The sequence below is a fragment of the Macrotis lagotis genome, chromosome 5, assembly GCF_037893015.1.
Source record: "Macrotis lagotis isolate mMagLag1 chromosome 5, bilby.v1.9.chrom.fasta, whole genome shotgun sequence".
Classification (NCBI taxonomy): Eukaryota; Metazoa; Chordata; class Mammalia; order Peramelemorphia; family Peramelidae; genus Macrotis; species Macrotis lagotis.
This window is the reverse complement of record NC_133662.1, coordinates 272,616,845-272,630,636: the sequence shown is the minus strand read 5'-3', so window position 1 is coordinate 272,630,636 and position 13,792 is coordinate 272,616,845. Positions and strand designations below refer to the sequence as shown.

The 13,792-nt window shown below is 48.6% G+C and overlaps 1 protein-coding gene and 1 long non-coding RNA gene across 3 annotated transcripts in view; one reads left to right on the top strand and one right to left on the bottom strand.

The window, feature by feature from the left end:
• Nucleotides 1–764, bottom strand: part of LOC141489168 (uncharacterized) — a 52,502-nt gene extending 51,738 nt beyond the window's left edge. The window contains exon 1 of the long non-coding RNA XR_012468930.1: nucleotides 426–764. This is a non-coding gene — a long non-coding RNA (uncharacterized LOC141489168). The remainder of the gene's footprint in view (nucleotides 1–425) is intronic.
• ADARB1 (adenosine deaminase RNA specific B1) overlaps nucleotides 1–10,877 on the top strand; it is a 169,531-nt gene extending 158,654 nt beyond the window's left edge. For both annotated transcript variants that reach the window (XM_074189941.1, XM_074189940.1), the window contains 2 exons: nucleotides 3,849–4,027; nucleotides 4,681–10,877. In XM_074189941.1, the coding sequence (XP_074046042.1) occupies nucleotides 3,849–4,027; nucleotides 4,681–4,863 (362 nt within the window). In that variant the 3' untranslated portion in view covers nucleotides 4,864–10,877. The remainder of the gene's footprint in view (nucleotides 1–3,848; nucleotides 4,028–4,680) is intronic.
• Nucleotides 10,878–13,792: the final 2,915 nt, after the last annotated feature.

Below are 13,792 nucleotides of genomic sequence, written 5' to 3'. Positions count from 1 at the left end.
GGACACAGAAGTGACCTTGAGGAGGAAGAAAGGGGAAAAAGAGAGCAGTTGTATCACATTAAAGGGAGCCAGAGGGACAATTTAGGATCATGAAAGGTTGCTAATACTCAAGAGACTTGAAAAATGACCCCATATTCTTGGGGGAAATCTTGGTTGTTGCCACTTGCAGAAGAAGCAGAGTCAAAGAACCCCAAGATCCCCAATCTCTGCCAAATCTTTGTTAGACACAGCCACAGACAGCAAAAGTTGACCTCGAATTTCTGGGTCTTGATCCATATTTCCAACCTGTTTTCTCACATTCTACTTTTTTGTGGCATGATCAAAGATTTAACTTGTCATGTCTTATCAATCACCAAACACTGATTAATGCTTATTGGATGAGGTGTCAGCACAGATCCAAGTCTACAGAAGGAAGCACCCCTTACCTTCATGGAGCCTGTGTCCTGATGGAGGAGGCAAGGGCATGACCACCCATAGGCAATATAAAGAGAGGCAGTGGGTCAGGAGTCAAGACAAGCTCTCATGAACTTCAAGAATTTCTTCACCTCCTTTTCCTCTGCACCTCCATCCTCTCATCTCCTTCATGGCTGAGGCATGGGCTGGGCTATGGATCCTCTGGTCATGAACCCTCCCAAGGGGGGAGGGGACAGCACTTTGGACTCCCTTTCAGTCCATGGCATAAGTGGGGGAGAGCCTGATCTACTTTGGCAGTGGGCCTGTTTTCTACACAAATGAAAACATAGTGAAAAATCTAGCCTCATCTAGGAGGGATCATGGGAATTTGAACTATTCTGACCCTCTGGATTGGTTACTAAGGGGATAAATGACCCCACAATCTGGCCTGGTTACTATAGGGAGAGATGAATATGTCCCCATACTCCAGCTATGGTGAATTTGGCTGGAATTGTAGGCTTGGACACTGCAATAAGTCAGTGACCTTTTGATCACCTGGGGTTTTTTCTCCCTGTTAACCCTATTTTGTCAGAATTAAATGAAAAGTAATGACTCTTCTTTGTCTTATAAGTTTTTAGACTCTGATGAGGGAATAAGACAAGCCAGGTGAGTGACTAGATGTCCAAGAGGAGAGGAGATTCCATCTCAGTAGAAAATTCTTCCTTCCTCCAAGGCCCTTGACTTGGCTCATTCCTGTCTTGGGCTAGTAGACCTACAACTCACCAAGACAGCTGTGTACCCGCCTGTGTCCTAACTCACTGAAAACTCTACTTTCCCAGATCTTCCATGCTTGCTATCTGGGGGCTGAGCCCATCAATCAGAGCTGATGGCCCCAGTGATCATTGCTCCTGACCTTAGCTCTATATTTTGTCTTCTTCAAGCTTTGGTGCACCAGACTATAAGCCTCTTGATGGTAGAGAGGATATCTGATAATTCTTCTGGACCCTCTTCCTGTGCATGTCCTGGTTCAGTGTTCTGCTCCATTCACCCAGTGAGTTTGCACAACCCTTCCTGCCCTGTCCCATCCCACCATCCTTCCATCATCACCCAAGCTGGACTATAACAGGGAGCCCCTACTCTTTCCTTTCTTTTTAAGAAAGGGTTTTTTTTTTGCATATGGGGTTTATTTAATGGTATGCCACAAGGCCCTTTGTTAGTGTTTTTGTGTTACAAGTGGGCAGTTAGATGGAGACATGGTCAATAGAGTGCTGGACCTGATTCAGAAAGATTCAGCTTTATGAATTCAAATCTGGCCTTAGACACTTCCTAGCTAAGTGACTTTGGGCAAGTCACTTAACCCTGTTTACTTCAATTTTCTTATCTATCAAATGAAGTGGAGAAGGAAATGACAAACTACTCCAGTATCTTTGCCAAGAAATCCCCCCAATGGGGTCATGGAGAGTTGGAGGTATCTGAAATGACTGAGCAATGTCATTCTAAGTGACTTCTCTTCAAACACCCATCCCCACACACATCCTGCATGATGACTGCCCTGGCTAGACTCAAGACCATTTGATTCTATGACCCCGTTAGAAGATGCTGCCCTGACATGGAATCCATGGCCCAGCCCATCCCCCAAAGGAATCTCTGCCACCATTTCTAACCTCCTCCAGAAGACCTGCCAATGGATGCCTCAGCTGGAGGCACTGGCCCTGCCTTCAAGTCTACAGTTAGTTCCCTTCCCCATTCTTATATTTTTCGATTCTGATTTTGTCTTGTCATTTGTGTCTCCAGGGGCTTCCCTTGGAGAGCCAGTGGCTTCAGTTTTTCCCCAGGGCTTTGTACATATGAAGCACTTACTGTATGTCAAATTGAGTTGAGCCTGAGAGGCTTCGGAGGTGTTTGGTAAAAATGTCACTCAATGAGGTCTCCAGCATGGCTCCTTCTCAGAGAGATTGTCCTGGGCCCTGCTTCCTGGACGTTTCCCAAGAATGCAGTGTACTCTGTCCCATGAGTGGCTTAGCCTGGATGGCCTGAGTCCCCTCAGTTCTAGTCTAAGGATACTGCGACCATCAACCTCTGTCTAGAGGATGTTTGCATGATGTGTTTGTGAGAGAATGGTGAAAGGTTGGGGGCCAAGCCTCTGCTCCCAGGGCTGGGTCACTGCAGGACAAATGGGCTCTCAGTTGACCAGCAAATGGCTCAGCCGAGAGGCACCCCCATCCTCTAGACTAGTGCTCTCATTGGACAGATCAGGACAGGGAGACTCCTGAAAGGGGCTGCTGCTCCAGGGCTGTCTAGGGGCTATGGTGACCCCTGAAGCACTTCATCTGACCTTGCCCAGGGGCTTCTTCTCTCTTCTCCTTTATCTTCTCTCCCTCCTACCCTCCTTTCCATCTTCTTCCTCTTCTCCTCTCCCTCCTCCCTTTCTCTTCTCTCTCCTCTCTTCTCTGCTCTCCCTACTCCCTTCCTCTCCCTCTCCCTCCTCCTCTCCCTCCTTCCATTCTCTCCCCTCCCTCTTCTCCCTCACTGTCCTTCTGGTTCTCTGAGGTTTGTCTTTCTACTCTTAACTGAGTTTGCTAAATCAGGGCCCTGGGCTTTCAGAGGGAGAAAGAAAGGAAAGGCAGAAAGCCTTCTTGAGTTCTGCACCAAGCACTTTACAGATATGATCATTAAGCTTCCCCATTTTACAGTTGAGGAAACTGAGGCATGCAGGGATGAAGGAACTTGCCCAGGTTCCCCCAAGCCAGAAAGTGTCTAAGCCTGGATTAGAACTCAGGGCTTCCTACTTCCAGGTATAGTGCTCTGGATGTTGTGGCACCCCCTCCCCCCAGCTGCCTGACTAAGGAGAAGACCCTGGCCCAGACCACTGACTCACTTCCCCCTAATCTGGTCAGCTTCTCAGCTGTAGGCCTCATCTGCAGCCTTTCATCAGCCTCTTCTACAAGGAAGTTTGCATGGTCCCGAGACTTGGACGGGCAGCAAGGACACAGAAGGAGAGCCCAAGGAGGGGCTCATTGACTGGGTCCAACCGGTGAATGAAGGGACCTAGAATAGAGTAGAGGACAAACTGGGCTGAGGCCACCCATGGGCCCTGGAGAGTGGGCTCTGGAGCCCTTGCGGTAGAGGGTAGGCTGGCACAGGGAGCATAGTTAGGATGTCCACGGTCCTTCCCATGCTGCCTCTGTCTGCCCGAGTCCTTCCCGCCTCGTCCTCAGAAACATGCTTGCACGATTCTTCTGATTCTGTGGGTCTGCTCCTGGGCTGTGCATCGGGGCAGCCGGGTGGTGAGGGGCATGGCTGGTCCGGCTGCATCTCAGAGACAGTGGGAGACCCCCGGTGCTTGTGTGTGGTCACAGTGTGCGTGGTTGGGACTTTCTACCACGAATTCCTTCAGGGACCAGATGGACTGGTCTCTGCCTGGCTCCCAAGAGCTTTGTCTCCCTCTGTTCCAGGAATCAGCAATGCTGAAGCTCGACAACCAGGGAAAGCCCCAAATTTCAGTGTCAACTGGACAGTCGGGGACTCCAACCTCGAGGTCATTAATGCCACCACCGGCAAGGATGAGATGGGCCGGGCCTCTCGCCTCTGCAAACAAGCGCTTTACAGTCGCTGGCTACGCATCCATGCCAAGGTAGGTCTGTCTCCCTCCCTTCAAAAGGGTTTCTTCTGGGCTGAGGCTAGGGGTGCCCAGTATGGGGCTTCTGCCTCCTCTGTTTAGCTGGCCAGAGCAGCATCCACCCCATCACTCTTACCTGCAGCCAGATTTTAACCCATCTTGTGATAAAAGGAGCAGTGGCTGGGATGCCCCCGGGGTCCTTAAGGGGGACTGGCACATTTTCCGCCTGACTGGCAGTAAAAGGATGCCCATGCTCCCTTGGTTTCCTCATCTTTGGCTTTAAGGAGTTGACTTTAGCCCCAATGTTCTGAGTTTGGTCCCAATGACTCTGCATCCAAGGCAGGAAGCTTCCTCATCCATCCCTGGCTGCTTGGGTAGAGAGCATTGGTCTGGAGTAAGCAGGTTCTGGTCTCCCCTCTGTGGAGAGGAGGTGTGGCCAGCCTCCAGAGCCAGGGAAGGCCCTTGCCATCCCCCTTCCCTGCGGCCTTTCTTGGGGGACTTCTTCCTTGTTGCCTCGTGGGGGTGTACAGGTCCTTTTCACACTCAGCTCTGTCTTGACTCCATCAGCCCACAAAGAGACGTCCTTTTAGGTGGGGGGGCACCCTCCTTACAGGTAAAAGAGTGTCCCCATCTGGCCTGGCTGTGACCTCCTGTCCTTCCTTCCCCAGCTCTCCTCCCACCTGCGCACCAAGATCGGCAAGCCCCACATGTACCACGAGTGTAAGCAGGGTGCCGTGGAGTACCAGTCTGCCAAAGAGTCGCTCTTCCGGGCCTTCCTCAAGGCGGGCCTCGGCGCCTGGGTGGAAAAGCCCATCGAGCAGGACCAATTCTCCCTCAATTGTGCTCCCTGATGGCCTGGACCCCCACTGAGCCCCCGCGTGTGACCCCTCCCCACCGCGCTGGCCACATGCGCATGCACACACACACACACACACACACACACACACATGCTTCCACAGCCCTTCACACGCGGCGCACACGTGTCCAGGCCACCACACACCCGTGCACGCAGACAGCCTCTTTAGGATTAACCAGCAACTCGCACTCATCTCCTTTTCATCCACTTGTGTTGTCCCATTTTATTCTTGATGCCTCAGGTGTGATGGTGTGATTCTCTAGCAGAGCCCCGGTGTAGACAGTGTAGACCAGGCCTCACTCCCTGTCTCTCCTGCATGCCCAGCTGGCCCAGGTCAGCTGAGCAGGTTCAGGGTGCTGTCCACACTTGCAACCTCTTAAGGGTTTCAGCCCCACGTTCCTCCCTGCTCCTCCTGGGCAAGCTGTGTGGACTGAGAGGATGCGTGGGGAGGCCTGGAGCCAGAGGGTGACCCAGGAGGGTGGTCTCCACTCAGCCCCCCCCCCGGGTCCTTGAAGAAGCCAGCTGCCGAGGCATGGTCTTGCCCACCCGGATTTATGAGTCTGTGACCCGGGTCCGAGTTCTCATCCTTACCACCCCTTCCCCAGCTGTAAAGTCTTCATTGTTTTACATTATCAACTGGAAACCAGTAGACGTCTATTGTAAGTTCCACAACTAGGTCTGTAGAGCGTAGACGATGTGGACCCCTAGTAGCTGATCCCCTCCAGCCCCCAGCCCCTGTCTCCTTCTATAGGTAGGTAGATATAGACACACACACACACACACACACACACACACACACACACACACACACACACACACACACACACACACACACACACACACACAGACACACACACACAGACCTTACATCCCCGGAATTCAGAATATAATCACAGCTTTAGCATTCCTAGGGCACCTTTAAGAACCAGCGGGTTTAGTTAAGAAAGTTTGAATGCCAGCACAATGTTTGAATGCCAGCCCCCCCCCCCTGCCTCTCCTTCCTGAGTCACTAGGAGGGTCTTTGGGGGAAGCTCTGTTTTGTGAACCTTCACTTTAGGACTCTTCCCTGATCTAGTTACATTCATCTTTGACCTGACCCCTTGTCCCATGGATGTGAGGGGGGGGAGTGTCCCGTAGAACTTGAATTAGCAAACCCAATGGCCTGTTGGTGGAGATTGGGGGTCAGGTGTCCAAAAGCTCCTTGTATTTGCTCAGAGAGCTATGGCAAGGATGGGCTCGGGTTTTCTTCCAGGCTTTTCCATCCTTGTCTGCCCACGGAGCCAGTCCAAAAAAAGATATATATCAAGGAAGAGGGATCAAGGGCTGCTTCTCCTGCCTATCAGACTTTGGGTAGAAGGGTCAGAATGGCCTGGCATGCCTCCTCCCATGGACCCATTGTCAAAGATGGCTTTCCAAGCCATTTGGTAAAAAGGCGCCTCTCCCCTAGGTGGGAGTCTCCAGGAGAGGAAAGGTCTCACTTGCCTAATGTAGCAGCAGCATCCTGTGGCAACAGAGCCAACGCTAAGGAAGGGGACCTCCACCATTGCTGCTGCCAAAACCCGCTGAACGAGGAGCAGTAACTACCTCAGACCGAGTCACTCCCTTTGGATCAACCCACACTTGGAAAGAAATGAGGGGAAGGTGGCCAGGAGGCAGCCTCAACCAGCCCGAGTGACTGTGATTATTCCCTTCAGGTCCTTGCAAAAGAAAGGAAACTAGATTTCTGACAAGAAAAAAAATGGAGCTTGGGCAACTGTGAACCATATTTGTTAAAGGGTCCTTAATAGGTGGAACATGAAGAATGAGGAGGAGGATTTCTGGGGAAAACAGATCGGAAATACCTAACCTAGAAATTCAGGTTTTGTGTGAGAGGAAATAGAAATTGTGTATTGTGTTTATAAGGGAATTTTTTTTTCCCTTAAGAAAGGAGTGGACACTTCTATAATTTTCTCAAATTATTTTTAAAAAATTTATTTTTACAAAAAGTCTCTGAATCTGCGCTCTTAGGAATAGGGCCTTTCACAGTCCTTGAAATGGGGAAAAGAATGGGAGCGATTTTGCACAAAAATCTTGAGCAGTTCAGGTTCAAGGACGGGGCCAGGTGAGGCATGGCAGTGTCAGGGAGTCTGTTCATTGTCATCATGTCTGATCAGCTTTCTGGCTAGTCACCTTGATCAGCAAGGAGGCGTCTGTGTTTGCAGAAGTGAAGGAAGAGAATGGACGAGGGAGAGCACCCAGGTTTGTCTGGGGTTCCCTCTCCCACCAGAAAAATCAGCTGGGGTATGCTCTCTGCATTCTTGCAGTCTGCCCAGCCCCAGGGCTGACTCTGGCCAATGGGTTCATTAGAGCTTGGGACCTCACCCCCTTTTACTACCATCTCTTTCAAATCTCTTGTGGGTTAATATGGCATCAGATATGGAAAGCCTTCGATTCTTTATCTTTGTACAATCAACAATGAAAATGTGTCCCTTAATGATCACGGAAGTATGGGGCTCCCCTAGTCTTACCAGTCAGGCCATCCCTCTGAGGACTGCTTGGGCCTTGATTGTCACAGAACAGTTGGCAGTGATTGGTGGTGGCAGCTCCTGGGCTGGCCTCGAACTTTCCTTTGTCTTGAATTCCCCCTCCTTATTTTCATTCTAGTGAGTGAATAAGAATGTTTGCCTCAGGATCATCCCAAAATTGAAAGAAAATGAATTAAACAGATGTAAATACTTGAAAAATATATAGCAAGGTTTTCTTCAATTTTCTTCTAGCTTTATCAAAGATGCTTAACAGACTGAAATGATTTGGCCTGGAAGGCTACCAGACAATATTATATAGGAGTGGGTCAGGTGGAGTGGATGTGAGCCTCAGAAGATTTGTGGGAGATACCTTGTTGCTACACTCAGGATTAGTGAAGGACTCTACCCTTTGCCACTGAAGCACACATTTTCTGGCTGCGAAGCAGGTCTCCACAGACCCCTCACCTGCAAGCATTGGTCACTTAGCAGTAGGACTCACATACAAGGACAGCTGGGTGACTTTGCTATGGTGGGATCACCAGCCGTCGCCTAGGGAACATTTTTCATCTCTCGTAGTTGCAGAAACCGGAACCTGTCAAGGATGAATGCAATACCCATCCTCTTATCTAGTGTCAAACTTGCCACTGTCTGTATTAGGTGACTGCTGAATCGCTGGGAGGCCAGTTCTCTGGGACGTTGCCCTAAGGGAGACCCGGCACTGACTGTTTGAGAGCCCACGCCAGAGAAGACGCTGGGCACCTGAATGCCATTTGCACATTGATAGGGGCTCGACTCGTGTTCACTATGACCAAGAAGTGGTCTCTTATTTACTAAGGACTCAACTCTTGAAGAATCTCCACCATGCCTGTGATACAATCAAAATGGAGCCTCTTTTGGTTGTCTTATTAAAGACAGGTGAAAGGGGGTGGGGCTTTGTTTTTTCCTACCTAGAAGCTAACAGGCGTCTGAATGGTGTCACTGCCTTGGATGGAGGCGACCTCTTGCACTGAAGAATACCTTGTTTGTTGTTGCATTTTTATTGTTGTCGATAGAGAAGATGTTGTATTTTTTCTAAGGGGGTGGGGAGAGCTTGTAATTCAAATCTTGCTATTTTTAAGAAATTGTCTATTGAAGCGCTGCTCTAGAAATATTAGGAAAGTGAGTTGTCCCGCTTTGTCCAGCATGTCCCGGCTGTGTGATAAGAAGTCCACGACCCTGCTTCTCCTCTTCCTGCTGCTCTGCCCCAGTTGTGGTCATACTTTCTGAGTGGGGACAAAACTCCTTAAGGTTTGCTGTCCCCTTTACTGGGAGTCTTTTGTTCCCAGGGTAGAGGAGGCTATGCCCACAGGTGCTGCTGTCCTCTGGAATTCTAGGCTTTGGGAACTACTAAGTCTGTAATCAAAGGCTTCCCTTGTAAGGAAGGGATTCCCTTCTATATGTGGGGTAGCCTGAGTGCCCCAGAACCTGGATTCATCCCACAGGGGATTCCCATGATCCTTTGAGGGTTACAATGAATGCTAGGATGCATAGGACAACAGCTTGCAGGTCTATGGGATGGAAGGGGGCAAAGACTCAGGGCCTCCTGCCAGAACAAGAGGATGTCTTTACCTGCAGCTCCCTAGTTTCCTGGACATGATTTGAAATTTCCCTTTAAGGGAATGCTGAACCCTGGGTCATCAGAAATCTGAATTGTACACCCAATGATTCAAATAGCACTGAAAAAGAAGCCTTGAATAGCTTCAGGTTGCAAATGGGCAAGGGAGATTTGTTCCAACAGCTACCATGACTGTCTACCATGGTTTCATTTTTTTTAATGATTTGGGTTCATAGCAACTGTCCTTATCCTCAAAAGAGGTCTCTCTGGAAGATGGAGAGAATGGAGGACACCCTCCTGGGCTCTGGGAGGGAGCTTCCCTTACCATCACCCTTTGGTCACTCACAGATGGACTGTTGCAGCCCCTGGGGTCTAGTCATCTGATAGGATGGATGGAAAAAGTCCTGTCTCTTCCTGAGCTCCTTGGAGATTCAGTTGTGACTCTGCCAGAGCAGGAGGTCATGGGTGACCATTTGATGCAGGGGGCTTGTTGATGCTGGAAACTCTCACCCCCATTCACCAGTTTTGTGCCCACAGAGCCAATCCCCAACTGAGACTGTTATCCTCACCAGTTGAGGCAATGGGACTCCCTACCCAGAGAGAGAGAGTCTATCTTGGGGCTTCTTATTGCTCAAGTCCTAGATTTTTCCAGGATGCCCCTCAGAGTCCCAACAAACATTTGGAAAGTATTCTGCCTTTGTATCTCCGGTGCTTTGCATATAATAGGTAATTAATAAATATTTGTTGGTTTGTTGATTTGGTCAGAATTGCATTTTAGACGTAGCCAATCTTCAAAATGTGTCCAGCACTGGACATGGCACTTTCAGGATGCCAGGTGGGCTGTTGGACAGGAAGGGCATGGTTTCATCTCTGTCCCCCACTCCACCCAATCATTTCAGCTGCAGGGGTCATTCACAGTCATCTTAGAAGCATGACTGGGTCCTTTTCAAGTATTAAAATGAAGTCACTGCACAGGAAAGATGAATGAAATTAGTCTGCCTTTGTTATTCTTCAATTCTGGGAAATGGTTGTACTAATGGGAGGGGGACCACAGGGAAATAATTCAATCAAATCCAAACTAAGCAGGATGATGCCTGAGGCAGGAAGACCCGAGAGCCCCTCAGTCCTGGTAAGTGGCTCCCCTCCTCATCCTCGTTGTCGTGGAGTGGGTGTCCTCAGTGGGACTAGAGGTTAAGACCAGGCTCCAGACAGGTAGATGAACTCACAAGCAGCGCCCCTCTCCACTTTGTAGATTGTGGACTAGGCTGTGGCTCTGTGGGCAGAAGCCTGGCATTCAGGGAATGAATGTGGGGTTTCTTTCCATGGAATCTCTTCAAGTGCTATCTCTTGGGACCTTGAAGAACAGCTGTGGGCTGCCAGATTGGACTTGATGGGATGAGGATTTTGGTGTGATTAGCAAGAGGCTCGCCAAGCCCTCCAGGGCCAGGCCATGTCTTATCCATTTTGTGCCGACAGCTTCCTTCATTGCCAGAGGAATCCCTGGACTTCTGTTTCAGTATTGTCCCTCCAAAGGCCACCTCTGGTTGCCATGCCAGCCCTGCTGGGGGGGGGGGCAGGTCAGGTGCTGGCAGCCCAGTCTACAAAAGCACAGTTTGTGAAGGTTGGTGGAGGGAGCCCTCAAGTAACTTACAGTCATTCGCTTTTCCAGACTTTGGGTTGTTTTCTTTGGATTGTGGTTTTAGCAATTGGTCAATTTGTATGAATATAATCCAGCCACTAAACTTGTCCCTAAGATTAACCCTGCAGTATTCTCTGTATAGATAGACAATATTATGGCCTGCATGAGCTTTCTCTCACACTGAGACCTAGCCGGAAACGAGCATGAGACGCTGTCCTATGTAGACAAAGGGATTTAAAGTGTTCAAAATAAAAATACATTTACCTATACCATGTAGTCTCTCAGAGTAATGTTTTCTGCTGACCAGGGTATAGGCTCCATCTTCACCCACATGACCTGTGCCTCGGTGGACATTGGAGCTACAGAGAGGGGACACCTTCCCAATCCCCCGGTTTAGAACTTAGAGTCAGCCATTCCTCTTCCCTCTCCCACAATTCCTATACCCAGTCAGTCTCCAGATTTTGGCATCTGACTTCCATTAACCAACTTTTATTAAGCACCTGAAAGCTGGGGATTCAAAGAAAAGTGGGGGGGTGTCCTCAAGAAGTTCATATTCTACCGAGGAAAGCAGTCCATGGGTAAGCCAGAAACTTGCCAGAAGTCAAGAGGTTAAAGGGAAGGGACAACTGAGGGAAAAAAGAGCCAGAATGTCAGCATCCGTCCCCAAAGCAGAGAAGCGAATTTTCCAATATCTCACAGGTTCAGAGACACCACATGGGCACAGATGGGAGAATGCAGTGGTGGAGGTCTCCAGAGTGGGAAGACAGACCTAGTGACTGCAGCTAGGGGACTGGGGATTGCTCCAAGTGATGTTGGAAGACCTTTGGGTCCCAAAGCAAGGCTCTAACCTAATTGAACTCTAACAAATGAATGACTTTAGTTTTTAATTGAGGTTGTTCATTAGCATTTCTCCCTATTTTTTGACCCAAACTGAAGCAGCAATTGTAGCTTCCTAGATAAGGTCCTCCATCTGTACTGTCTCAACTCTGTCTCAGCTGTGTCATCTGTTCCATTATCATCTCTGGGCAGATTGCTCTCAGATGGACCAGATAGCTTTAGATCCCCCTAATTCTGACTCTGTGCCAATTAATTGCCAACTGGACAGGTGCAACTGGATGTTCCAGAGGCATTTTGACCTCAATGTGTCCAAAACAACTCTTTCAAACTAGTGAGGACTCTATTAGTTGGTTATCCAGGTTGGAAACCTCAGAGTCATTCTCCCTTCTTCCCTTCCTCCCCCATCATATCCATTATCAAATCTTTCACCAATAGGCACCTTCTCTCTTCTGACATCACACTGGTGCAAGCACTCACCATGTCATGCCTGGAATATGGTGATTGGTCTCCTTCTCCAATATCTATCCTCTTACAGCCATGGAAGCACTTTTCCTGCAGTGCAGGAATGATCATATCCCTTTCTTGGTCCAGAAGCTCCAATGACTCCTGTCACTTGAGGATCAAAGGCAAACTCCTCTGGCATTCAAAGCCCTTCCCGATCTTGCTCAAACCCTTTCGGGCATGTTACCCATGGTTCTGGTTCTGTCTCACCAAGCTGGCCTTGGCACTCTTCTTCCCCTTCAATATTACAATCGTCTCCAAACATATGTTGTAATTCAGTGCCTAGCAGTGACTTCCTCATCCCTACTATTTTTTTAGGTTTTTGCAAGGCAAATGGGGTTGAGTGGCTTGCCCAAAGCCACACAGCTAGGTAATTATTAAATGTCTGAGACTGGATTTGAACCCAGGTACTCCTGACTTCAAGGCCGGTGCTTTATCCACTACGCCACCTAGCCGCCCCTTCATCCCTACTTTCAAAACTCCCAAGATCTCTTCCATGTCAGCTCAAATACCTTTGCCCCATGAGTTTTATCCAGATCCTCTAATTATTGGTGGATCTCCCCTGGTAAAAAATTATTTCATTTTTCCTTTGCAGCTTAATTATTTTTGTGATCTCTCTCCTATTAGAATCTAAGTTTCCTGAAGGGCAGAGACTATCTCCTTTTCTGCCTTTGTAGCTCCAGGCCCTAGTGGAGTGCCCAGGACTAAACCACTGAATGAGGCTCCTGGGAAATGTTGCCCCACATTTCAATTAATTAACAAGCAAAAGTGAATCAGTCCATGCCCTTGAGGACATTTCAGGGGCACCCCCACAGCTGGGGTGGAAGATTAGGAAAGGCGTCGTGAGTCACATGCCATATACTTCTTTTGATGCACCAACCACTATGATTTCATGATCATTGGACTTGAGAAATAGGTTGCCACCAACTGACTTCCAGTGCAAGCTTCAGAAGAGTGGCCAAGATATGTACACTCATTGTCATCCTACCACATTGGACTCCATCCAGGGAGCCTTTGTTATGTCCAAGGGCCCCAGATTATAGCCTGTTCCTGGAGGATAGTGATGTTGATGGGTGCTTTCTAAGAGCCCTTCACTCTTGGAGGGCCCTGGGCTCATTGTGCATATGCAGCTCATGCTGTTGGGAGGGCTTAGGCTCAGAAGGAATGGAGGGTAACATGCCTAGTGGGTGGAGACTCAAAAAAGGGACAGAACTATTACTTGGAGTAAGAGAGATCATGATAACAAGGAAGGAGAGGGAAACAAAAGCAGCTTGATTGCTATTTTTGTTTGTTTTTGTTTTTATTTTTTGCAAGAAGAATTACCACTGGTCTGGAAAAGACAACAAAAAAAAAAAGGCCAGCAGGGAGAAGGACCCTTTCCTCATCTGCAAAATAGGAGCAATGAATCAGATGGCCTCTTAGGTCTCTTTTCATTCTAAATCTGTGCTACCCACAAAAGAGGAGGGAGTTCTACCTTTTCTCTGCCATCTGTTAACTTAGAGACTAATCCATATAGCAGAAATGGTGAAGAACAAAGAGTCCAAAGAGAGATCCAGTCCTGGCTTCACCATTTATGCTACCAGCTATGTGACCTTGGGCGAGTCACTTTGCTACTCTAAACCTCTATTTCCTTATCTTTAAAGGGAAGATTTAAAAAAAATAGGATTTACCAAGTTTAAACATCCACAATTCAGAGAATTATGGACTTTCGCAGCTGGAAAAGACCTTAGAGGCAACTAATTAAATCCAAACCTAAAGAAAGATTTTCTCTATAACACTCCAGGCAAATGAAGACCTCAATGGAGGTCTCCCAGCTAAGCCAAGGTCACTCATTTCATCTTGGGGCAGC